We start from the raw sequence: 24,602 nt of genomic DNA, 5'->3' as shown, positions 1-24,602 counted from the left end.
AACACTTCCTTGCTGCGCCGCCAAAAGGACCGCACGGCCTACCGACCTGGACCGGAGCGCTGCCATTCCCGGCGAAGGATAAAGGAGAAAGCATCCTGCCACTTCTATTCCGGGCGTCCTTATTCGCCTTTCGCCGGACTTTTTTTTCGTTCCTCTTCCTTTCGGGCCATCGGCTTAATCCTTGTTTTGTAATTATAATTAGTCCTCACGACAATGGCAGAAAAGGCCATCCGGGCGGGGCAAGAAGAATGGGCCAGAAAAAAAGCGAAAACACCGGACGGTTTGCTTCCTGTGTTGAGGCTTGATTCCTGGTTGCTGGTTGATGTGGCTTTTCCGGCGGCATGGTGCCCTTGGAGGCAGGTGACGAAGGAGAATCCGGAAGACCGTAAGGCGTATTAGGTATGCAGAAAAAAGGTTTGTCCATAAACCGGATAATAAAGGTGAGGAGACATGTGTTCGTTGTCATTTCTTAGGTTCGCCGAATTCCTTTTCCGGGCGCATCGCAGCGCATGTGTAGAAATGTAAAAAAATTCAAATCAAGATTTTAATCCATCCACAGCGAGGAGCTTACTTCCCAAAACATCCACTTCCGGTTTAGCTTCGCTCAGCCACACATCGTAACACGATGTAATTGACAACTAAAAATTATCCATTCAGCATAAAGTTTGCGGGATGACATCCATTTTTACAATCTTGGACGAGTGAGTTCCCGAAGACTTCCTAGCTTAAACAGTTCCATGGAAGAAATGGAAGCGTCCGGGGTGAGCGATTGTTTCACTTGTTCCCGTAACCTTTCCTAGGTTCCAATTCCCGAACGCTTTGCAGAGAATTTGCCGATTGTTCTCTTGCATCTGGGATTTTCCTTCCCTTTTCTTCACTTTTTTCCCTCTGCCCTTCAGCCATCTTTCCCGTAGCATCGTAAACCGGATGTATGTGGATCGACGGTATTCTTTTGGGCAACCTGCGTTATCCGTTTTATTTTGTGTTGTGCTGTTTTGTTTCTTCACTCGCATCCCAACTCTGGTGTCTTGTGGTGAATGTGAATAGTAAAAAAGCACCACACGACACGGACTTTAATGGTTCAAATGGCGTGAAAATGAGGGTTTTGTTTATGAAGATTAAATTATTCTAGGCCCCTCGCACAACACTTTTCAGACGGATCGTAATAAATATCGGATCCGTTACGCAGCGTTTGTTGTTTGAAGCAAGTGCGAGGGGATAGCTCGTTATAATTGAAAAGTACAGGATATCGTTTAATGAATGCTCGTCGTCCATCTTTCAAAGAGAACCCTTCCGAAACCCTTTGAACCCTTAATTTAAATAATTTTGCATTGCTACCGAAATTTAAGACAATTTTGAGCGTTTTTGAAAAACGCTTCGCGAATGTGTTACAATATTGCATACAACTAGGCGTGACGCACATCAGGCATTTGAAATTTACCACGATTCCAAGAAGATTCCTCGATTCCAAGAAGATTGCACGATTTTATTGAATCTATGATCACCTATTTTATATAAAACTCACGGCGAGCGATAATTCCATGGGTTGCTCAGAAAATCTCGTTCCCACTGAACCCGGCAGTATAACCGGGCACGGTAGTCTTTTCGTAGTTTTCGTTCCTTCTTTTAGTTCTTTGTTTTTTCTTCGTTTTGGAAATGCAAGATTTTTACTAAGAGCAAGATTTCTATTTTCTCTTATTTCACTTATTTTATTTTTGTTTCACTTTATCTTTATTGAATTGTTTCAATTGAATTGAATTTTGAATTATGGACAATTGTAAAAAATCGTTACAATTCAGAATCATAAATATAAATCTGCAGGCGAAAAGGCGAAAGGCGAAAGGCGAAAAGCGAAAAGCGGTTTTGACAGATCAGATACATACATACATACACAACAGAAACTGCACAAATTACAACTTTACTACGGAAAAATGGAGTGAAAAATGGAGTTACCAGTGAAAAATGGAGAAGCGGAACTGCTTCGGAGTTGCTGAAACTTTTACTCAACCCAAACCAAACCGACCAAGCTGCTGCGGCCATTCGGACCGTGTTTTTCGACCGCTCTTCGTTCATGATGGTCTGCGCATGAAGCGTATAACGACACGAAAAAAAGAAACGAAACCGTGTGTAAACCGTGAGGAAGTGATTACTCGACAGCTTTGCTCCAACAGCAACACAGCTGAGGCAGCGAAGCCAAAGTATTTTGTCGCTGGGCAGTAATTAGTGCGAAAAACAAGAAGATCACCCACCACTTGTGCGTGCGTGCAGTTGAAGGTAGTTGTGGGTCTGTGCAGTGTGTATGTGCGCACCACCTCTGTTGGAGGCGAAACAATAAGAAACTGTAACCCGACGCGCCAAACCGGGGTTGTCTTGTGGTTTTATGCGTCGTTTTTGGGTTCGGCAGGATTTTATGTCGATTAGTGTCACCACCATCATCATCATCATCATCGCCCGCTGTCGTCATCGCCGTGATAGCGTGAAAGCGACAGTGGTCCGGCGGAGGGAACGAGACGCACGGCGCGATAACAGGACCGACGGAAGGCGACGGCGAAGAAGAAGACGCCGAAGCAATAGACGGCGAGAAGGTGAAATCAGTGGTTCCTGCGACCAGTTGTCTGCCCGCGACGTGCCGTGTCCGTGTTTGTGTGCGTGCGGAGTGGGCAAAGGAGACGGAAAGATAAGGGTGCGCTAGCGAGCGAGAGGAGCAGAGCAGAGGAGCGCCGAGCGGAGCAATCGAACAATGGGCCAACGAAAACAAAATTCAGTGTCCAGCGTGTGTGAATAATTGAAAGTCATTCCTCTTATAGGCAGTGGGACCAAATGCGGGCCACCGGTGCAAACCAGGAGAGCAGCATCATATCGCCACGAAGGGCGCACACCCATCCCGTCAAAAAACCATGTCTTGAGGGGGCTGGCCGATGGCAGGTGGCAGGCGCTGGACCGCGCGACCCCACTGGCTTCCGTTCCGGTGGCTTTACAGAGATTAGGGAAGGGGGCTAGGCTAATGGCCCAAGCGGCGTCTGATAAAGAAATGGCTCCGATAAGAAGCGGGCGGCGGAGGAACCACTCGGGACGGCATTCCGAAAATCAATCGACTCCCATCGATAACCGATGAATGGCAGGAAGGAAGAAATCAATTTCTCCCAACTTCCGTGCCCACGCCCGGCCCGTGTAGACCCAGAGAATTTCCGCTCTCTGTGTGTGTGACTCGCGAACCCTTTTCTTCGCCGTCGTCGTCGTCGTCGGCGAGTACACAATTGGCCGATTGACGCGGTGTCAACGCATCTCCGTTACGTTTCTGCATGCGTACCGTGCGAGAAGATCGGTGCTGTTATCGCGTAGGCCCCCGTTGCCTAGGCAGGACCCAAGGACCCAAGCGAAGAGGCCAGCCTAACGACAGGGTCGAATGGACCTTTTGGGCGCTTTTATGTTAAATTTCAAAGCCGAGTCCTGAACGAGTTTGTCTTTCTTATCGCACGAACCGAATTAAACCAGTTTGGCTCGCTGCGCCATTCGGGCGCGAGTGTATGTGTGCTTCGGTGCGTACGCCAATGCGTTCCGCAAATTGTTTTATGTGCTTTTTCAGGGCTTTCACGGGATCCCGTTTTTCTCGCCTGCGCTCATTCCGCGTGATGACAATAAATTAATGATCGCCCGCGCTCCCGCAAGTCCGTTTGAGGGTGCCAACGATACATACAATTTAACGCATCGCGGGGCGGCAGAACGGAGCTGCCGAGGATACTGCCGCTGTTGGCGCGGAGGTTGTAATGTTTATTTTTATGATTTTTTTTTCTAACACCTACGCTCGGGTACCTTTCTCTTGTCTCGGGTGGTTTGGCGACACTAAGGCGGCAACAACGACGAAAACAGACGGAAGCGGGCGGTCGCCAACGGTCGGGAGAAAGGCCACCACCCGGCATCACCCGAGGATGACGAAAACACCACGAAGGACTTGGAGTGGACGGTGTGTGTGTGTGTGCGCGTGTGTCTAGCGCGAATTTTCGGACGGTCCACTTACTACAACGCTACCGCCCGTAGTAGGCGTGCGTAAATCGTTGATTGATTGAGAACCGAACATGGGTGGCCTTGCTAATGTATCTGTTGTTGTTTGCGATGTCTACTTTGCAGCAAGTTGTGTGTCGCTCGTGAAAAGAGTGTTGTTCCCGGGAGCAGAGTTCTTAACAATCCGTTACGAGTGCAGTGAACAAAGAAAAATCGAAGCAAGTGCCAGCAGATGCAGCAGCTATTGGATACCGCGGACGTGCGACAGATGTTGGCCGTGCCGAGTGTAGAGTGTCAGGATGGTGTACCGAGGGCGTCGTAGGTCGGCTGGTTACGAAAAGGACGAACCACGAACCGTAGGCCACGTCTGCGCTGCCGGTCGTCGTGTTGCTCCGCGGATCGCGCGGATCTCTCCAATTGATGCCGTCAAGTGTGAATGAACGGCTGAACGGAGGCGACACATACACACTCAAACGATAGGCAACGTCCGACGCGGCGCCCCACAACGCCTTCCCCCCCGGTCGACGGATGTATCTAATGGCCGAAACGTTCCCATCGTCAGCCGTCGGCGGGATGGCGGCCCTCCAGCAGCAGCAGCCGCACCCGCAGACGCCGCCGACGTCGCTGTCCATCGAGAAGCTGGTGCGCGTAGGCTACTACGAGCTGGAGAAAACAATTGGCAAGGGTAACTTTGCCGTTGTCAAGCTCGCCTCGAATGTCATCACAAACTCAAAGGTATGGATGGAGAATGATTTTGAGCTGACCGAGCCCAGTAGGGAACCCGAAGGGCGTGCTGCCCACCCGGGGGAGGGAGGTTCTGTCGAGATCTTCGATCCTTCGTAGATGATGGGTTTTCGATGAAAATCATATCCCAGACGAAACATTTACAACACTGATGAACACGAAGAGCAATCGGTTTGCCCACCCTGGCATTCCTTGTTTCCGCTCGAGTATGCCCGAGTTTGCGGGATGTGGGGGGCGCTGTTAACAAGTTCTCATCGCATGGCAAGGAAACGAATTACGTTTATCAATCGCCTGTGTTAAGTTGTGGGGCCGTGGGTTGATTGGGTTTCGCGGACAGGAGGCAGAGCAGCGTCTCCCGATAACACAAAGACGCACGCAGCAACACGTAAGCTGATGCTTCGTGCTTTCAGCGAACACTTGGGGCCATGCGGAGATACACACAACCCTTCCCCCCGAGGGTTGAGATTCGTAAACTTATCTCATGCTCCCCAGTCGCGTGTATGTGTTGGTTTCGTTTGTGTACGTAACGGAATTGAAACGTCAAATATGTGTGGACCCAACTTGATCGTATTGTTTTTCTCGCTGTCGCTGTTTACTTCGACGGTCGTCGGAGCACACCAGCCGAAATGTCGCGGTGTTGACGATGGAACCGCGTGATTTATCTTAATTGTAAATAAAACAAATGCGGAAAAAAGGCGAAACGAAAAACCAAACATCGCATGGGTTGTTGTCCGAAGTTTACGGAACATTTTCGTAATCTCTTCTGTTGATGTTCTGCTGTGATTGTGCAAGATTTATTGTAAATTAGTCGACTGAATTTCTTCGATTGTTGCTCCGTGCCGTTTCGATGCACTAAAAGCTGAGCCTTTCGCAGGCCGGTGTTCCGTTTTTCTGTTGTTAGCTGCACACGCGTGGCCCATAAACATTGACAGAAATCGGTCATCCTTTGAATTGGTTTACGTCCGTCCGTAAAACCTTTCGATGCACCACTGGCGTAACCCTGGTACGCTCTGCACCGTAAGCAGGACCTAGATTGCGTTTAAAATGTATAAGCGGACGGAATGAAAGCCTTTTTTCGGGTAATCAGGCCACCGCGTGCTGTTATGAAACGGAATCTGTGTTCCTCTGTAACGGTTTGGTCAACATCGAGAACGGGGCTGGGTCTCGGCGGTGGCAAAGAACTGATAAAACGCTATCTTCTGTGGCAATTAGCATGGTTGGAACAAATGAAACAAAAATGCGGTTTCGAGTTTTTGTTTTCGGTGTAACCATATCGTCCCCCATATCGTCGCGTTACGTCACGTGACGTCACACAAACAACACGTGTGCGCTAACCGGATGCCGAACGGTGCGCCGGGTGCTAATTTGTGGTCTGTCTGGCACGCAGAACTGGTGATTTGGTTAATTTGATCGTTGTTACCAATGGCGCCACCCGTCGGCATGATCATCAAAAAGCAATAATTTGGTTGGTTCCTTCGAAAAATGACCACAGTCACGGTAAGAATTCGTTTCCCGGGGGAAAAGGCTTGTAAATCGATTCTGGCGCACGATGCCGGCGGGAGCTTTCGTCGCACCAAACGGAGTCGGAAATGTCCTAGATCGCCATCACCTTGTTCCGATTTTTTTTTGTACCCCCTTGTCTCACACAACAATCCATTAGCTCCGTTGGACCGTATCCAACGGGCTTTTCCAGCTTGTTCCAGCACATGTCATTTTGTGTCGCGAAATGGCCTGGACCTACCGCTCACGACGCTCACGGGCTCTATGAGTCAGACCACGTTTCATCGATCTTCGGACGACGAGCCCCCCGTTTTGAGGCAGGAGGCGGCGAGCCTTCGGTTTGCCATCCGGTTGGCGAACGTCATTGGTCGAAAGGCCATGTGACGCAGTCCTAGGTCGATAGGAAATGGTTGGACATGGTGAACTTTAAATAATGCTTAAAACGAAGGAAATCCCGTCTATTCCGGGGTCCAGCAACCCTACCAGCCGTGTCAAAGACTGTAAACGGTTCGGGCGGGTGTGGTATGTTGTGTCCTGAATTTGATTCTTCGTCTTCCATTTGTTTCTATTCTTGTTTTCTAAATATGTTGGCAAGATCCGTTTGTGGAGGCTTTGGCCTGTGACGTTGGCAGAGGTTGGAGCTGTGGCCCAGCACATACAGGCACTGGCCTTCTATTGGACCTCGGAGTGGAAAATTGTCCACAACATGACCCACAAACGCCCGGTTCCGTAACGTACATTGTTGCGCAGCACGAAGGCTATTTTTCCATGACCGTCCATCACTCCGGTGTAAGACCGCGCCGGTGTCCCCCGAAAAGGGGGCAACCGTTAGTTGTGGTCAGTTTTGCACTGCAACCGTTTTTGCAATTCTATTCCCAGGGACGAGGGTTTTTAAAATAAACCGCTTCGTCGCACTCTGTAGCACCCTTCTTCGGCTGAGTTCCCGGCTCCTGATGGCGTACCATTGAAAAGGATGAAAGTATTTCAGCTTTCCATATACTGTGTGCGTGTGTGTTTGGGGGCCGAATTGGAAATCGGCACTGAATAATGCATGCCGCCACCACCCTGTACCGTGGTCGTCTCCCGAAAAATTCCGCTACAATTCTTCCCTTTCGCGCAGTGCAAATGTAACGAACCATTCTCTCTTTCTCTCGCGGACGCGTACTTGCAGGTGGCAATCAAAATAATCGATAAAACATGTCTGGACGAGGAAAACCTGGCGAAAACGTTCCGCGAGATCTCGATACTGAAGGTGCTGCACCATCCGCACATTACGCGCCTGTACGAGGTGATGGAGTCCCGCAACAAGATCTATCTGGTGACGGAGCACGCGGCGCAGGGCGAGATCTTCGATCACCTGGTGGCGAACGGGCGCATGAAGGAGGAGGAAGCGGCCCGCATCTTTTCGCAGATCGTGTCGGCCGTCGACTACTGCCACCGACACGGGATCGTGCACCGCGATCTGAAGGCCGAGAACGTGCTGCTCGACACGGACATGAACGTAAAGTTGGCCGATTTCGGGTTCAGCAACACGTTCGTCGAAGGGCAACCGTTGCGCACGTGGTGCGGTTCGCCGCCGTACGCGGCGCCGGAAGTGTTTCAGGGTGTGGAGTACGACGGGCCCCGCTCGGACATCTGGAGTCTCGGCGTGGTGCTGTACGTGTTGGTGTGCGGAGCGTTGCCTTTCGACGGGACGACACTTCACGACCTGCGGAGTGTGGTAGTGGCCGGGAAGTTCCGCATTCCGTTCTTCATGTCGCAAGAGTGCGAACAGCTGATCCGCCACATGCTGGTGGTGGAGCCCGAGCGACGGTACACTCTGAAGCAGATCGCACACCATCGCTGGATGGCGCAGTATAACGCGATTCCGCTGCTGCATCTGGACAGCTGCTCACCGGTGGTGGGCGATGGTTTGGCTGACGGTGAGTCACAGCGATCCGACGGCGGCGGTGGCAATCTCGATGCGGTCGTTATGACGCACATGCTGCAATTGCCGGGACTTACGGCGGATATGATCGCGCAGTCGGTGCACGAGAACCGCTTCGATCACATCTACGCCATCTACAGCCTACTGGTGGACAAGCTGCGCCAGAAGCGTAAGGAGAAAGGCCGGTTGCAGCATCATGCCAGTCTGGCATTTGCGCGCTCCCGGAAGACGAGCATCACGACGGGTGTGGTCGATCGGACCGAGCTGCTGCAGAACGATTCGCTCGAACGGCTCAGTCCGCTGACGAGTGTCGGATCCACGATCCTGAACATATCGGCCGGACTGGGCGGAACGGAGGAGCTGGAAAAGTATGACCTAGAGGGATCGGGGATCCCGCCGGTGGTGGGCGGTGCGGGTAAAGTTCCGGAGCCGAACGATCGGCATCTATTCCCGCCTCCGGTGGCGGCCGGTTGTGGTGGAAACACTCGACGGCATACGGTCGGACCGGGAGACGTGGCCCACGAGCAGGTACTGGTGAACCCGAACGTGGTGCCTATTTCGTTCAAGATTGGCGGAGGCGGCGTGCACGAGCAGCCCGTGATCCCAACGCCGAATGTTCCAATCAACATACCGTCGCTTCAGAATCAACCGATTCACAATCTGACCATCAAGGATCAGCACCTCTTGAAGCCACCGACCGTAATGGGGGCCAGTGAGTTTCGCACCCCTCTTAGCGTTGCCATTGATTTATTATCATATAATTCCATTCTTGTGCATCTTGCAGCGAGTTCCTTTGGTCGAAGGGCATCCGATGGGGGCGCCAACCTACAAATCTATTACCCATCGTCGTCCAGTAGCAACTTCCCGGATCAGTCGCAGCATCAACAGCAACAACAGCAGCAGCAGCAACAGGTGCAATCTTCACAAGACGGTGCTTTGCTCGCGATCGGGACTGGCGTCTCGGGTGTTGCCATTGCCGGGGTCAATAGTCCTGCTCTTGTCGTCGACCATCTAATGTTGCAGACACCGAGCAGCGAAGGAAACGACGATTCAAACGATGAAATTCAAAGGTAGGCTGTGAGTCCGAGTTCGCAAAGTGTTCGCCGCCTTCTTCGATAAGCGCCCAGTTGCGAAGAATATCATCTCTCCGTTCACGTCATCGTTTGACACATTGCATTATCGATCGAAACGACAGAACAAAAAACGATCAATTTTCGCTGTTTCGACTGTTCTGATTCAAGACTGAGCTGTCCTTGGCCCAATTTCGTCGCACAATTGTTACGTCGGGAAGATTAAATCTTCTCGTATCCCGGTGCGGCTCTGGTTTTCTTTGAAGCCATCGGCACATTTGTTGTACAATTTTCATGAAACTCGTCGAAAAGCAGGGATTTTGAGCAAACAGAAACAGATTAGTTCAATTCAGTTTACATTATTTGCTCTTCAAAGCTTAGCTTGAACGCCCGGATTGGCCGCCTTGGTATGTTGCAGGCTCCCTCATATCATAAAACCGATGAGGGGTGCAAATAGCCCTGACCTTGGAACCATAGGCAGGATACGCCTTGACGTCTTTCCGCAAGCTTTCGAATAACGGATGCAAATATCGTAGGCCAAACGACCCGACCGATGGCGGTCAGCTTATTTGTTGTGTGGCCGTTTTTGTATGCTAATGGTACACCCTTCTCTCAATGCGACCGCAGCGTGGTCTATGGAAATGCAGATTATGGACGCTTCAAAGCGATTGACTATCTTGTTAGCGGTCTGCAGTTCGAGGAGAGGTTTCGAAATGGGGTTCGCTTTTACCCAGTTTTTTTCCCCTTCTACAGGTACATGCACGGTCGCGGATGCACCAAGCGCCACACGGTCGGCTGTACGGATGATCTTTCGGTCGGAAGCGCGTCGCCGATGGAACCACCTCAGGCGCACTCACCCGCTCCCGGCTCTACGGGTAGCGGTGCGACCGGTGGTGGCCGCACCCGTCGTACCGGTTTGCTAACCGTGATGGAACGTCCTCCGGGTAAGTGTGGCATCTTCCCCGAAGCACGGTAGAGGAATCGATAGTGCCGAACCGAATGATATTGAAACCAAGCCGGATGATGTGATGTTTATGTTTTAGTTCTGTTTTTATTTTTCTTGTCGTTTTCAAGTTGTTGGCTTGTACTTGTATCGTTGATACTTTCTTTGCATGTAGCCCAAACGCCATCTCCCTGCAACTCTGCCCGAGAAAACGCACTTGTATTTTGCATATTAGTAGCTGTGGACATTGTACCGATATTTGATACTCCCTCGTGGAGGTCGTTAAACGTAAAAACAAAGGCAAAGTCACAAAAAAGGTCCAAACGACTTTGAGCGTTTGTATGTGTTTGTCCCGTGTCGTTGTTGTCGTATTGATACTTTTGCCCGTTCGGTTTTATTGTATTAATCTGTATCCTTTAGTGGTTTACACGCTTAAATTTCTGTTGTTTTACCTTTTATTTTTTCCTTTTTTTCTCCCTTTTACGTTTCGTTTTCCTTTTCCCCCCGTTTGGTTGTACATATATCTATATATACATATATTTTGTTTCTTAAACAACTGCAATGTCTATGCACCGCTGACGGTTAACGCGCTAAACAAACATAATGTGAATATGTGGAACAAAAACATGCGCCGCTCTGCTCGCACCGATCTTATCCGCAATGCTTCCGAACAAACGAACAAAAAATGAACTAAATTGGTGGACAAACGACGTCGGCTGATTACCAACAATTGAACAGTGATAAGCCCGGATCTGATACGGGAAGTGGAGGCTCGCATGAACCGCGACTACTTGCCCCCTTCGCTGCTATCATCCGGTACTGTGCCGGTGATGGTAGCGTCCAGCGTAGCTTCTTCCCCACTGGCAGGCGGCGGCGGCCCATCGCCGCCATCGTCGTCATCGACGACGGTGGCGATGCCGACGGCGAAGAGCGGAAAACATTCGGCCGGCTCCGGTCCGCTTGGTGGGCCCGTCACCAAACATCCCGCCGTGGCTGGTGGAGCGGCCGGATTCCAACAGCACCCGTACCATCAGCAGGTGTTGGCCATGGCTTCGATTCAACCGGGCCACGGTACACAGGCTGGTGGCGCTGCTCCGCTTGCTCACCAGCAACACCATCTGCATCAGCATTCCTCGCAACAACAGCTGCCGCAACCGCAGCAGCCACAACAGGCACCACCTCAAACGGCGACACCGCAGCAACTGCAGCAACTCTGCAGCGGTGGCCGAAGATACGTGCGCACTTGTAAGCTACCGACCGTGCAGGAAATCGGTAAGTGGTCCCTCTCGCGCCTCACAAAACGAACCCGGTGACGGAATGGCAAACGGAATGCGGTGCGGCGAATGCGAAACCGAATCCGGATGTTGGATCGCTCATCTGCGCGCTCATCGACTAACCCAACCATTTGCGTGGCGCTGTGCGGAACCGTAGGGCATCAGACGGTGGCTTTCAAAGGGCGCTTCAATGCACTACTAATTCGCATACCTTTTATCGGTCTCACCCGGAACGTAAAACCCGCTTATCTTGGTTGGTTGGTAGTAGAGGTAGTGTGTCAATCATTGCTGTTGTTTGAACTACTTCCATAGTATTTTGTGTAGCATTTTTGGTATATTTGGAACAGCTTTAAGTGTGTGTGTGTTTTTTATTTAAAGTTTTCATCTCAAAATAATCACAAAACCCAAATTTTTCATTACCCTGGATTCCTGGATCGATTCACGATCGCGATCGATTGCTTTCTTTCGTTCTTTTTTTTCTAATTGAATCGTTTCTCCTTTTCTGGGTGAAATTTGGATCGAACAGGTCGCTACAGTCCGGTACGCCGAGCGTCGGAAGGTTCGCGTATAACGTCCCAAGTACAAGGCCCGTTCCAGGAGTGCCAGCAGCTGCAGAAAGGATTACACGCCGCCGCCCTGGCCCAACAGCAACAGCAGTTGCAGCAGCCACACCGCAACAACAATCTGCTCATCGCACCGAACCCTCCGCTAGCGGACAACTCGGTCAGTCTGCCGGGTTCACCGATGCACTGCAAGACGTTCGTTTCGGCGACACCGGACGGTACCGATTCACAGCCACACTTGACCGTACCGCACGATGTACTGCTCTCGCTTATGCCCGCCCTGGAGCGGTTGGTGCAAGAGAACCGATTACCGGTCGAGACCGCCAACGGGATCGTCAACACGCGTACCATCCCGTACGAGGTGGGCCACCAGCTGGGGATCGTTCGAGGCGGAGCGGGAACTGGCAGCGGCGCCACAGCCTGCGGAGCGCACGATATCGGTCTGCTGCAGCTGCAGCACAGTCAAAGTGTTTCACCGTTAAATTCTGCGTTACGAACTTCCGGTGGCTATCCGGGTGCCGTCGGTCGTCCTTCTGGCCTTACGATGGGTGGACTACAGCCGAGTTACATCGCCGGCGGCGGCTGCGGCGCTGGAGGTGCAGTGTTTGGAACGTTCGGCAATCCGTACGGTGGTGGATTCTCCAATCTGAATGCCCCCATTAGTGCGGGAGGTATGTGCCATTTGGCCGGTCTCGAGTACCCCGGAAGCAGCAGCAACAGCGGATGTCCTTCGCCGGTGTACTATACCAGCGGATGCTCTTCACCAATCCTTCCCGGGCCTCCGATCACGACGATCGGAACAGGTGGCTCCGGTGGTGTTGGGTGCACTTCCGGTGGCAGCGGTGCTGCGTCACCGATGCACCAGATCACCCGTGGAATCAGCTCGCTAACGACGGGCGGTAGTGGTGGCGGTGGCTCGATTACGAGAGGAACTCCGGCCGGTTTCCCACCGTCATCGGTCGCCTGCCATGAACCGCTCGATCTCAGCATGGACATCGTCAACAGTGTGGAGATTGATTACAGTGGCCGCGGTGCAGGAGGAGCCCTCTTCTCCGGGCCGACCACCCCGGTGAACTATTTCGATCCGAAAAACTACGCCCTTTTGCCTCCTCCGCCACCCCAAACGCTGCGGATTTCGGCAACACCGCCAACGTCGCCAAACCTGTGCATCATTCAGGAGGAGCACGCCACAGCGGCGGCAGCGTCCGCTGTGGGGGGACCAGGGTTCCGGTGCCATTCGGTTGCCGGGTCACCGGAGGACCTGACGTTCCAGCACACGCACCCACAGATTTGCCTGACCGATGTGCAGGGCAGCGAGATAACGCTGGTCGCGCTATCGGACTCGAGCCGCGGAGGAAGCGATGATTCGCTAAACTGTGCCACCGGTGGGAGCGGAACAATGACCGCCTCGTCGGGGTTGGGCTTCTCGGGGCTGCTCATCACGGACCCGCCGGGCGATATGCCGTCGATAACGCGTGGCGTTGGCCGGAAGGCGAGCCTCGACACGGAGAACAACTCGACCGCAACGTCCACGTCGACGAACTCGGCCAAGCTGGACACGTCGGACGCGAGCGAATCGTACGTCCGGCGGGGCAGTGACAAATCGCTCGGCTTTAGTGATGACAGTTTGAGCAACGATTCGAACCCCTCGACGAACCTCTCGCCGGGGCAGGAACCGTCGGCGGCCAGCTCGGGGTTTAAGAGCGGGGACGCGTCGGAGCAGGATGCTTCGGCCCGTCTCAGCCCGGACTCGCTCGGAGAGGCCGGCTCATCGAAGGGTGGTGCTGGGAGTTCGGACGAGTGCTACGAGTTGCCACTGCCGCAAGAGTGTTCCACGCTCGATTCGGCCCGCATTCTCGAGCTTGTGAAGCGAACGCTAGATTCGACGATGCTACCGAAGGGCTGTGTCTACGGGTTCACCGGTAGTGCCGCGACTGGCCATGGGAGCAATGGTAATCGATCGACGCAACCCGACGCAGCTGTGCCGCTCACGTCCGATGGCCACGTTGGTGACCGTGCGAATGGCGAGGGAAGCAGCGCCGTTTCCGTGCGAGACACCGGAGAATCGAATCTGAGCCTGGAATTCTCGGGCGGGCTACAGATCGAATTGCAGGTCTACGAGGGACGCAGCAAGGACAGCAACACGAGCAAGGGCATCAAACTGCGTCGCATTTCCGGCGATCAGTACGAGTACGGGAAGCTCTGCCAGCAGCTCATCACCTCGCTAACGGTCTAGGATGGTTGCAAACGGGACAGTGAAAGCTTAAGCGGGAGCGAAGCGCGTGGCGGTGGCGTGCGGACACAACACCCCAAAAGGCCAACAGTAGATAGTTGCTTTTCACTTTCCCGCGTGTGTGTTTCTGTGTACAGAAGACGCGTACTGTACACCTGGTTGTTAATGTTATCGGGTTTTTATTTTGTTAACGGAGGCAATTAGCGGCTACATTGTTTCCCACTTAATTCTATTATTATTTTATGAAACAAAGTCACCAAGCGAGCTCTCGTTGTGTTAGTCCTTCGCTGCGCAATTGCCACTGCGCCTCAGATGGAGGAAGCGAATGTCTAGGTAAATGGCCTTTTACAATGTATTTTTAAGCCTTTTTTTATTGCGCTTTCTATGGGCGCTCCTTTGGTTTCGCGTGTGACACGTACTAAAACAAGAAACGCGCGATGCTCGGTGTTTGAAGAAAGTGTAAATTTCCACTGGATGATGCCTACATTTTTAAGGGGCTTTGTTAAACGAGCTCGCAAAGCTGAACCGGTTGCGTTAGTGGTTGTTGCTAGTTTACCATGATCAATCTAATCTCTAGCGCAAGATCTACGAGCCAGACGGCTCGTATGATCAGCTCAATGGAGGAACGCGTCCACTTTGTGTTCAGTGTGGCCGTTGAACAAGAAAAAGGATCCACGTTTGGTTTTGAGAGTATTTAAATAACGTTTTTATTTTATGATAATGTCGCTACGGACCTATCTTTTAAAGACCCTCGACTGTCGATCTTCGAGCAAATCGTTTCATAGATTTAAGTTGTAATTGGTTCTTAAACAATACGCATCATCTGCGTATAAGGGCAATAGGGCATGTTTGTCCGATTTTTTCCATTTTATTTTAGCTCTATGTTTTAAGTAGTCTGAAACTCGTCATAAAGAAGTCATCGATGTAATTTACCGAACCGAGCGTAGCAGTGGTGACGGTGACGGATGCCTAGCAAAAGAAGTGGAAGGACCACAAGAGAGAATCGTTCGAAGCGACCAATGACAACAGTGAACACAACCAACCAACCAACAAACCAATATGTGCAATTTCTTAGCGTTGTATACATTCCAAAACCATGTTGTTGTTGGTCCGTTCAGTCCCTCTGAGGAAAAAAGTGAGACACGCTTCGGAAGCCACCGCGTAACGGTGCAGCATACGGATAAGGATGTCTTGGATATGAATTGATTACCGAAACAAGTCGACAAAACAAAAACGGACATTCCGGGGAGGCACATAGAACTAAAGTAAGGAATAGAGGAGCGTGGCCTGCGACCATGTTGCGTTTCGAAAGCACGATGCACAGAGTTTCCGTCGTTAGCTTGGGCTATTTGCTGAACACGGAAAACTAGCACAAACCATCGCATGGGGGAGGAATAGAACAACCGAATTCCGCTCTGAAACGGCGAACTTCTTAACGTTGAATGGGAAAGAAACATTAGATCGGTGCAATATGAAAGTCGATCGGTGACGATCAAACCCGGAGTCAGTCCCCCCCTGGGGGTCGAAGTGTGAATGCAAAACGTACAGTAAAAAATAGCAAAGTGTCTTCGAAAGGCGATGCAAACTAGTTGTTTCGTGTTTCGTGGGTCTCAGACAGGTTATGGCGAGAACTAACAAAATCGCTTTCCACACGCAAACGATTGTCTTTGGGAAATGTAAGTAATTTTTAGGAATACTACGCGTAGCTTAGGTTATATATCCATATATACATACATGAGTATATATAATATATACATAGCAAGTGCGATAGCGACTAGTATTTCCATATTTAAGCATAAAACTCTATTGCGTTTACTATGGACTACATGGAAGAAAGCATCAAAAACAAAAATTACAAGAAAAAAAGACGCACTGATGACTACATATACATTTAAACAATTATGGTTAAACTAGTATGTAAAGCGATACATTCAGAAGGACAACAAAGAAAAACGAATCCGATTGCAACAAAATACAAATGGAAATGGGAGGGAATCGCGCAGGTATAACAACAACAATGACCAATCAATCAATGGTTCGGTGTCGTATCTCCTGTCCTGCAGCTCTTCGACTCCGGAAAGGATCGAGAAGGAGCGGCTGGCCGAAGTAGATGGTGGATCGCTTGACAACATCATTTCCACTTTCTTTGCCATGGCAACACATCCGGCTGGCTAGATAGAGAAGAAAAGAAGCGGAGCACAAGGGGCAGAAAAAACAGTTGCAAACAACACGTTTATCATTACAAGACTGCTGTGATTTTAACATAATTAATAAATGATATGCAAAAGTGAAAGTGAACCGAATTTATGCTGCTGCCACTGCCGTTGCGTCCCAGGAAGACGGTTTTCTTTCCGAAAGATCTGGAGGAATTAAAAAAAAAGGACAAAAACTCCACAAGCCCATCGTGTTAAAACCTTCTATTAGAAGATTAGAAGAAGTGAATTAATTATTAAAACTTAAAAAGTATAGAAACAGCCAAACGGATCGGGGTATGTTCGCTGGCAGCGCAAGAGAGCTGTTTCTGCGGCATTTTGCTATTGATTTTGGTTTACTCGATGCGCACGTTAAGGCTGCGGTTGGCAACGTTTCGCCGTGAGCACTCCTTGCTGCTGATGCGCAGCAATAGTACCAGGGCCATCACGTCCGAGATCACCAGCATGTAGAACACGTGGCTCCAGTCGGCCAGCATTCCGGCCAGTAGCGGACCAACGGCGGCCCCGATCGAGCCCGTTCCATCGATGATGGCCGTAACAGTGGCCAGGGCGCGGCTGTTACCGTTCAGCGAGCTGTGTTGGCCAAGCTCGGCACTGACCGACGTCGTTATGAGCGCGTACGGACCATTAACCATCAGACCGGTCACGAACAGGAGCAGCACGTTAAGGACCACCGAAGCACTGCCCCAGCTACGGTAAACGACCAGCTGAAACATAAAACGAATAACTTTAATCCTGTCCAGGCGGATCTGCAATCAAAGGCAAGCCTACGAGTGGTGCTGCTAATGCCAACATAATGTGGCAGGTGGTGGCTGGCATACCACTCGCATCGGAAATCATACCGGCCGCTATTGCACCGACAATACCGCCAATATCGAACGCCGCCGACACGCGGGCGGACTTTTCCGGCCCAAGGGATGCTGCAAAAAAGACGGGTTTCCGTTTCATCAATTGGCTCATCTTTGCCGGCGGCTTTCGCAGGCCACTTACTTGAAGATTGAATATAAAACGGCAGCCAGAAAAGGAATGTGTAGTTCACGAGCTTGGCAAAGAACAGGCTGAGCGAAAACTCGACCACGCCCGGGATTTTAAGGGCCCCCATAAACCCGATCACCTTGTCGCGGGCCGGCGGCGCCCGATTGATGCTTCCCATGATGGGTGTGCGTTCGTTGATTTCCTGCGAAAACCGGAATACACGATTGTAACGAAAAGCTTTTCATTTTATACGCCACTGTTGATGTTAATACGCAAGATGTTAATTCCAAACAGATGTGCACTCACGGTATAGGAATGATGACTGCCACGCAAACTTCGCGTCGAAGCATTGTCCTTTGATCGGTTCGACGGAAGAGGTCAGACAAGCGTTAGTAGCATGGGAAATTATGTGCGCAAAGAGACAGAATGGTTTGAAAACTGAATGTAAGGGTCTTGATGGTCAGAGAGACAGTACCTGTTCCACGGTGACGGCAACTTCTTCCTCGTCGTCGCTGTCGGGCAGTCCATCCAAGCGTGTCCGACGTCCCCGGTCACCGGCTCGCTGGCCGGTGGGACACACTTTCTCCTGGCAGTCGACCACTTCGGGCCCGTCGACCAGAAACAGAAACATCACAAACCCGACCAGCCCCATCAGGAAGCCGGGCACGATGAACGACAGAGACCAGTCTGTCTCGACGTAGTGGGACGCAATCATCAAACCCGCTATGTTCCCGATCGACGTGTGGCTGTTCCAGACACCGAAAATGAAGCCCCGCTTCGATCGGTCGAACCAGCGGCCAACGATGGTGACGACGCCGGGCCAGCCGGTCGTCTGGAAGATGCCGGCCAGCGCTTGCACGGCCATAAAGTACCAAAACGTGTGAATGTCGTACACCTTGGCCATACCGAACAGGTAGCAAAACAGACCCGACAGGGCCATTCCAAGGGCCAGGAAGTAGCGCAGCGAGACTCGCTCTGCCACGAACCCGGCCCCGAACATGGCGATGGCGTAACTGAACAGGAACGCCGAATCGAGCTTGCCGAGCAGCGAGTTAAAGTCGGGCGCATCGAACGGCGGATAGTCGCACCAGGTGCCATCGGTAGGGTTCGGGCCGGTGGTGAAGTCGTGCGGCACCATTCGAGTCGACTGACCGACGGTAAAGTCGGGCGGCAACGAAACCCCGGTACAGTTCCGATGGAGCACCGATTTGACCACAGAAAGTGGTTTGCGGGTCATGTGGTAGCAGGTGTAGGCCAGGTACGTTAGGCCCAGGACGGAACATTTGAACCACAGCACTCGGTTGATCTGCCATCGGGGGCACAGTTTCGCGGACAGGAAACTGATCAACCGAATTCCGATCGGTGCCCTCGGGTAGGTCGCACTCATCTTGTGTTGTCGGCCGTGGGATCGGATCTTTTGCAAACGGATCTTGTGCATTCACCCCCGGACCCCGAGAGGGCGGCCGGAAATCGTAGTCCTCGCCGCGTTGTAGATTGGTGCTGGTGGTCAATGCTGGATAAGCGAATGAATGAAACGATTGAGCGAACAGAGATAGTTCAGTAAACCGATGATAACCCAGAAACGGTGACTCACGGGATTCAACGGAAGCACTGCGGTGACAACGAATTGCCACGGAGCAGAATTTATCACTCCCAGGGTTTTGCTGTGTTTGCTCTTTCCACGCTCGGCACCCAGTTACGCGGGTGCTGTTTGCCCTTCCGACAAGATTAGTTCCGCAGCACCCGTATGGCTGGGGACAAGCGACTTACATCGCCCCGCACGTTTCCCGCAGCTGATGTGCGATTCCTTTAAGCCGTCTTCACACCAAAATGAACAGAACGTAACGTAGCGAACGACGCGTTGTCTCATATGGGATTCTTTGCGACCCTTCACACCGCCGTCGACGAAAACTTCGTACGGCGACAACGAATCTGTATGAAAAGACAACGCTCCGTTTGTGTCGCTTAAAAACTTTGGCCAAGGTTCGTATACTTGGTTTTTGGGTGAGAGGGGCGAAATTGTTTGACAGTTTGGTTCTGTTTTGTTTTGTTTCACGAAATTAAAATTGATGTTAGTTTGAAATATCAGGCGTACAAATAGAAAACCGCCGTTTTCCCATAGCGGCGCTAGCAGCTGCAAATTAAACGATAAAAATATGCAAAACCCTAGCAATGATAGTTGAGGCATCTGTCTACAACTCCACAAAATCTCGTTTGTTTATTTTCATTCTGCTTTGTTTTATTCATGTGCGAAAATGGCGAAATTTGAGCCGAACAAGTGCCATTTGCGGGAAGTGTTGCTTTTTGCGTTTCATGCTACAAAAAATGCAGCTGAAGCGTATCGCATGATAGTAGAAGCTTATGGTGAAGCCTACATTAGTGTAAGAACGTGTCGGGAGTGGTTTTGCAAGTTCAAAAACGGCGATTATGACGTGCAAGACAAGGAGCGTCCCGGACCGGTGAAAAAGTTCGAAGTTGCCGAATTGAAAACATTGCTGGAAGAAGATGCTTGTCGAACACAACAGGAACTTGCAGACTTATTGGGTGTGACGCAACAAGCAATATCGCATCGGCTAAAAGCCCTAGGAATGATCCAGAAACTAGGATAATGGGTGCCGCACGAGTTGAAGCCGAGGGACATCAAACGGCGTCTTTTCATTTGCGAGCAACTCCTTGAATGGCAAAAAAGAAAAGGTTTTTTACATCGCATCGTGACCGGGGATGAAAAGTGGATACACTATGATAACCCAAAGCGTGAAAAATCGTGGGGGCTTCCCGGCCATGCATCAACATCTACAGCTAAACCGAACATTCATGGCTCGAAGCTGATGTTCTGTATTTGATGGGACCAGCTCGGCGTTGTCTATTACGAACTATTGCAACCAGGCGAAACCATTACAGGAGCCCTGTATCGGACACAACTAATGCCGCTGAGTCGAGCGTTGAAGGAAAAACGGCCACAATATTCAAAAAGACACGACAAAGTTATCCTTCTTCACGACAATGCTCGACCACATGTTTCCAAAGTCGTGAAAACATACCTGTAAACATTGAAATGGCACATACTACCCCACCCGCCCTACTCTCCAGACATCGCCCCGTCAGACTACTATTTATTCCGATCGATGACGCATGACCTGGCCGAGCAGCGCTTCCGTTCTGTCGAGGACACCAAAAATTGGATCGATGCATGGATCGCGTCGAAAGATGAACAATTTTTTCGACGAGGAATTCAAAAGCTGCCCAAATTGTGGGAAAAAGTTGTGGCTAACAATTAAAATTACTTTGAAGAATGAGTTTGTAAGGAGTTTTTTACAATAAAGCCTCAAATCATGAGAAAAAACGGCGGTTTTCTATTTGTACGCCTGATAAAATAAAGTATTTCTGTTGTAGTCGGGTATAAAATGACATTAAATATGAAACACTTAAAAAAGATTATTTGAATTATAATTTTAATTATAAGGCATCCCGGGATGATAATATAGGGATCGATCGCTTAGCTTGAGTAACCGCGTGAACATCTCCACTTATTTTCAGAAACAGTATTACGTACCAATGAATGATTGAAGTAACAGTTGGTTCTACGAGCTTGGATCGTTTTAACAGTACGATGACTAATACAAACCAACGCGAGTTATTATTCTCTGGTGTAACTTGGTAGAGCAAACATTTCGGTAAGACGCGAGTTAGCAACGCTCGCTGTCTCAACGGTCAGCCAACGGATTTTTCCTTTTTTTGTTGGTTTCATGTACCCATCAACGTCTCGTTGATAACAAAACGGCACTAATAAGCACTACTGCCCCATCATCCATTTCATTTGCCATATTGACACGTAAAACAACGATGTAAGCGACTCAACGATTCAGCTGATTTGAGAGATTTGCCAAACAGTCATAACACAACAACAAAGCATTCTTTAAATTTCGCCGCAAAATATTTTTTCTCTTGACAGATTAGTTGTGTTTATATTTGGAAGATCAAGACACATTGAATTTTTGGTGCGAGAATTAAAATAGTTTCATGATGAATTTGTGTTTGTATTACAAGTAATAATTAAGTTAAAATTATTTTGCATGCTTGTGATACAAAAAAAAACGCCAAATGAGTAATCTTCGATTATTTTTTAACTACCCAAGATGTCTAATTGTTTTCGCCCGAACGAGAGGGCGAAAGACTTTTCCGTTGCCTGTCGCTCCCGTTCGTAACCGGTGTGAAAGGTCCGAAAAAGCGTCGCGTCGAAACGCACGTAACGTTCCCTATGTGAAGAGGGCTTTATTCTACGCGTTTTGGACGTTTTTTTTTACTTTCCACACTTCTTCCCTGAACGATACGACGAGAGTTTGTAAACACAGCGCTACTATCTGTCAAACAGACCAGCGGTTTTCGGGATTCCCTGCAGCTAGCGTGTGCTGCGGCTTCGAATGCGCTAGCTCATGGGACACACATTTGAAACACTAGCACAGGGAAGTAAGAACACTAGCGTTGAACAGTTGATAAGTGTTTTGCTTTGAAAACATTTTGAGAACAGTTTAAGGAAGGCCATTAAAAGCGTTAACCATGTGGTGAATGGTCGTTATTTCTTGCAGGTTCTACTCGTCACTGTGGCCATATACTTAAGCTCCGGTAAATGTTTGTTTTGTTGTGTTTACTTTTCTTTTATAATTGTTTGGTACATAAATAAGTTGTAGCCTACGTCTTCATTACGTCCACGAATCACTTCTCTACGCATGAGCCAGTCATTTAACGCTGCAATTAACCTTATCGGCCCAATTGCACACGTTCAGCTTGGGATCGAACAGTGTTCCCGCCGGGCAGCTAAACTCGAAAGACGTGTGTGCGTCCAAACACATGTAGTACTTGCTACAGTCGGCCGGATGTGGCACGAAGCCAACCTGGCCGTCAGCACACGGTCCACTCGCGGAACCACCGGCCACGGTAGTAGTTGACGGCGTTCCTGCGGTACTCGTTGGCGGAGGAACGGTTGGCGGCGGAGTCGTCGGTTCGCTTGGTGTGCCACCGTTCAGGAGTGAGCGGATTTCGTGCATCAACGGATACTGTCCGCCACCGCACACACCCCGGAAGTCATCCGTTTCCAGTGACCACACCATTGCACCGCCAAGCCCATGATGCAGCAGATACTGGACCTACGGATAGAAAGGTGGTTAGAGCGCCATCCGATGGGCCATAACTGCGAGACCTGCTTACCTTCAACTGCACCGATCGGAGGTCGTCATAACCGAGCCACTGGTTGTTGCGTACGGCGTAAGGTGCCTGCTGCTGTGCGCTCCAGCGCAAGTCCCAGGATTCGGTGCGCAGCCTCTCGCAGAACTCGTTGTAGCCCATCACTCCGGGTTCGCGCGTGTAAGGACCGGCCGTGCCACCTCCGACGACGGCGGCCCCGATCTCCGAGTTGGCCACATTGGCCAGGGTAAAGCTGCGCCCGTACAGCGGAATACCGAGGACGAGCTTCTCCGGTGGTGCGCCCTGATCTAGCCAATACTGTATGGCGGCGTGAACGTTCAGCTGCCGATCGGTTGCCGTCTGGTCAGCGAGACCCGCGAAAAGCGGCGCATTGATCCCCGCGTGGTTCTCCCAAGCACCGTGCATATCGTATACCATCACGTTGAGGAAGTGGAAGCTCTTCGCTATCCGCGGGATGTCGTAGGACAGCCCGGCCGAAAACTCCACCGAAGCGACGGCCGCCGTCAGGAGCAGTCCGTGCCGATCGAACGCTTCCCGCATCTCCTCCACCAGCTGGGCGTGGTTGGCGCGATCGATCAACGGGTTGCCGTCCCGCTGCGCCGGGTATTCCCAATCCAGATCGATCCCATCGAAACCGTGTCGCTGGCAGAACGCGATTGCATCGTCCGTGAACCGCTTCCGCAGCTCGCCGCTGGCGGCCATCTTCGAGAACTTGCGCGATCCCTCGTTCCAACCACCGATGGCGGCGAGCGTCTTCAGGCCGGGCACCACATTCTTTAGCGCCACGAACCGCTTGATGTGTCCACGGCCCCAGTTATCCTCCAGGTCCAGATACGGATCGATCAGGCGCACCGTCGCGTCTTCGTTGATGCCAAAAAATCCGTACATCAGATGGGTGCACAGGGTGGGGTCGATATGCTCGATATCGAACCGACCGTTTCCTGGCCGGTAGACGGCCCACGTTCCGACATAGCACACCACTTTCTTGCCCGCGTCGAGCTGCTGTTCCGATTCACCGCTTTGTGCCACGGCCACTAGCCACACTAGCGCACTGGTAAGTCTTACGAGCCTTCGAACCATGATGACCCAGTCGGTCGGTCTTTGTCTGAGAGTTATCACGAAAATGTTGCCACAGCGTTTCGTGGCACCGCACTTTTATAGATGTCACCGAGCACGCTGGCTGGCCACACTACCATAGGGCTCTTGGTGGAGCTTAGGGGTTGTTGAAGATATCGACTGAAGTGTCCAATTGGTCTCGGGCGTACGTACGCCTGGACTGGTGCACTGGTGATCCACGATCCAGACCAGATCTCAAGTGCCTTTCCTTCGCGAGGCATTAGAGAGGCATCAGGCCATGCGTGCGAAACTGATGTCGCCGCTGTGTGGTGAATAAAAGCGCCATTCGCCGTAAACATGTTGTTTTCAATGTGACTCAATGTGATTGTTGAACTTATTTCAGTTCACCGACTAAAGGGTGTTCAAATGAGCGTAGTTAAACTGGTCAATGGTTTATGCGTGAGTGTTAGGAATCTTTCGATGGATCCTGACCGGGGTATAAAAAATAGCTTCCGATTCAATTTCCGCATTTGTTTCAATTTTCCACTTCTGATAGTGTTTATGATATGTTTTCGCTGCTTTTTTTGTTATTAGATGTGATTAGATGAATGCGATCGAGCTGGATGTTTTTATGTGTAGCAAATATTGCCGAATTTTTAGAAATGGGTTTAGGACGAAGGTGAGATCGCTTAATGAGATCGCTTTTGATGAAAGGTTTAGAATTGTAAGTTCCGAATGCGTCGCGTCTTCCGGATCTCGAAGCAGGGGGACCCCCGAAACCGTGAAACCGGAAATCGAAGAGCGCCTCCTCCTAGGACCAGTAATCCTTTTCCTGGGCCAACCTACCTTTCTAAAACTCGATCCCCTGGCTGTGTCTAGTGCAGTGATAACGCATTTATT

The 24,602-nt window shown here is 50.7% G+C and overlaps 3 protein-coding genes across 5 annotated transcripts; 1 reads left to right on the top strand and 2 right to left on the bottom strand.

The window, feature by feature from the left end:
* The first annotated feature begins 4,539 nt into the window (after positions 1–4,539).
* Positions 4,540–14,410, top strand: LOC131215591 (mucin-19). Its single transcript, XM_058209983.1, has 7 exons — positions 4,540–4,737; positions 7,418–8,885; positions 8,958–9,243; positions 9,997–10,187; positions 10,925–11,019; positions 11,116–11,458; positions 11,987–14,410. The coding sequence occupies exons 1-7, from the start codon at positions 4,540–4,542 to the stop codon at positions 14,257–14,259; spliced, it is 4,854 nt and encodes a 1,617-aa protein (XP_058065966.1). The 3' UTR covers positions 14,260–14,410.
* A 2,259-nt stretch (positions 14,411–16,669) lies between these two features.
* On the bottom strand, positions 16,670–19,361 carry LOC131210042 (glucose-6-phosphate exchanger SLC37A2). Of its 3 annotated transcripts, XM_058203249.1 has the most exons (7): positions 19,039–19,361; positions 18,372–18,957; positions 17,920–18,296; positions 17,751–17,798; positions 17,460–17,646; positions 17,241–17,389; positions 16,670–17,176 (listed from the first exon to the last, which is right to left on the bottom strand). In XM_058203249.1, exons 2-7 carry the CDS (start codon positions 18,880–18,882, stop codon positions 16,805–16,807), a joined length of 1,644 nt encoding a protein of 547 aa, XP_058059232.1. In that variant the 5' UTR covers positions 18,883–18,957; positions 19,039–19,361; the 3' UTR covers positions 16,670–16,804. The 3 variants fall into 3 exon arrangements, with proteins under 3 accessions (XP_058059232.1, XP_058059216.1, XP_058059225.1); XM_058203233.1 differs by having other exon boundaries at positions 17,920–18,957; XM_058203242.1 differs by lacking the exon at positions 17,751–17,798 and having other exon boundaries at positions 17,920–18,957.
* Positions 19,362–22,072: 2,711 nt separating this feature from the next.
* LOC131205873 (acidic mammalian chitinase) lies at positions 22,073–23,758 on the bottom strand. Its single transcript, XM_058198162.1, has 2 exons — positions 22,650–23,758; positions 22,073–22,588 (listed from the first exon to the last, which is right to left on the bottom strand). Exons 1-2 carry the CDS (start codon positions 23,724–23,726, stop codon positions 22,181–22,183), a joined length of 1,485 nt encoding a protein of 494 aa, XP_058054145.1. The 5' UTR covers positions 23,727–23,758; the 3' UTR covers positions 22,073–22,180.
* Between the last annotated feature and the right edge of the window lie 844 nt (positions 23,759–24,602).

The sequence above is a fragment of the Anopheles bellator genome, chromosome 1 (assembly GCF_943735745.2).
Source record: "Anopheles bellator chromosome 1, idAnoBellAS_SP24_06.2, whole genome shotgun sequence".
Classification (NCBI taxonomy): domain Eukaryota; kingdom Metazoa; phylum Arthropoda; class Insecta; order Diptera; family Culicidae; genus Anopheles; species Anopheles bellator.
Note: the sequence above shows the minus strand (reverse complement) of the source record. Positions and strands in the feature narration are given on the sequence as shown.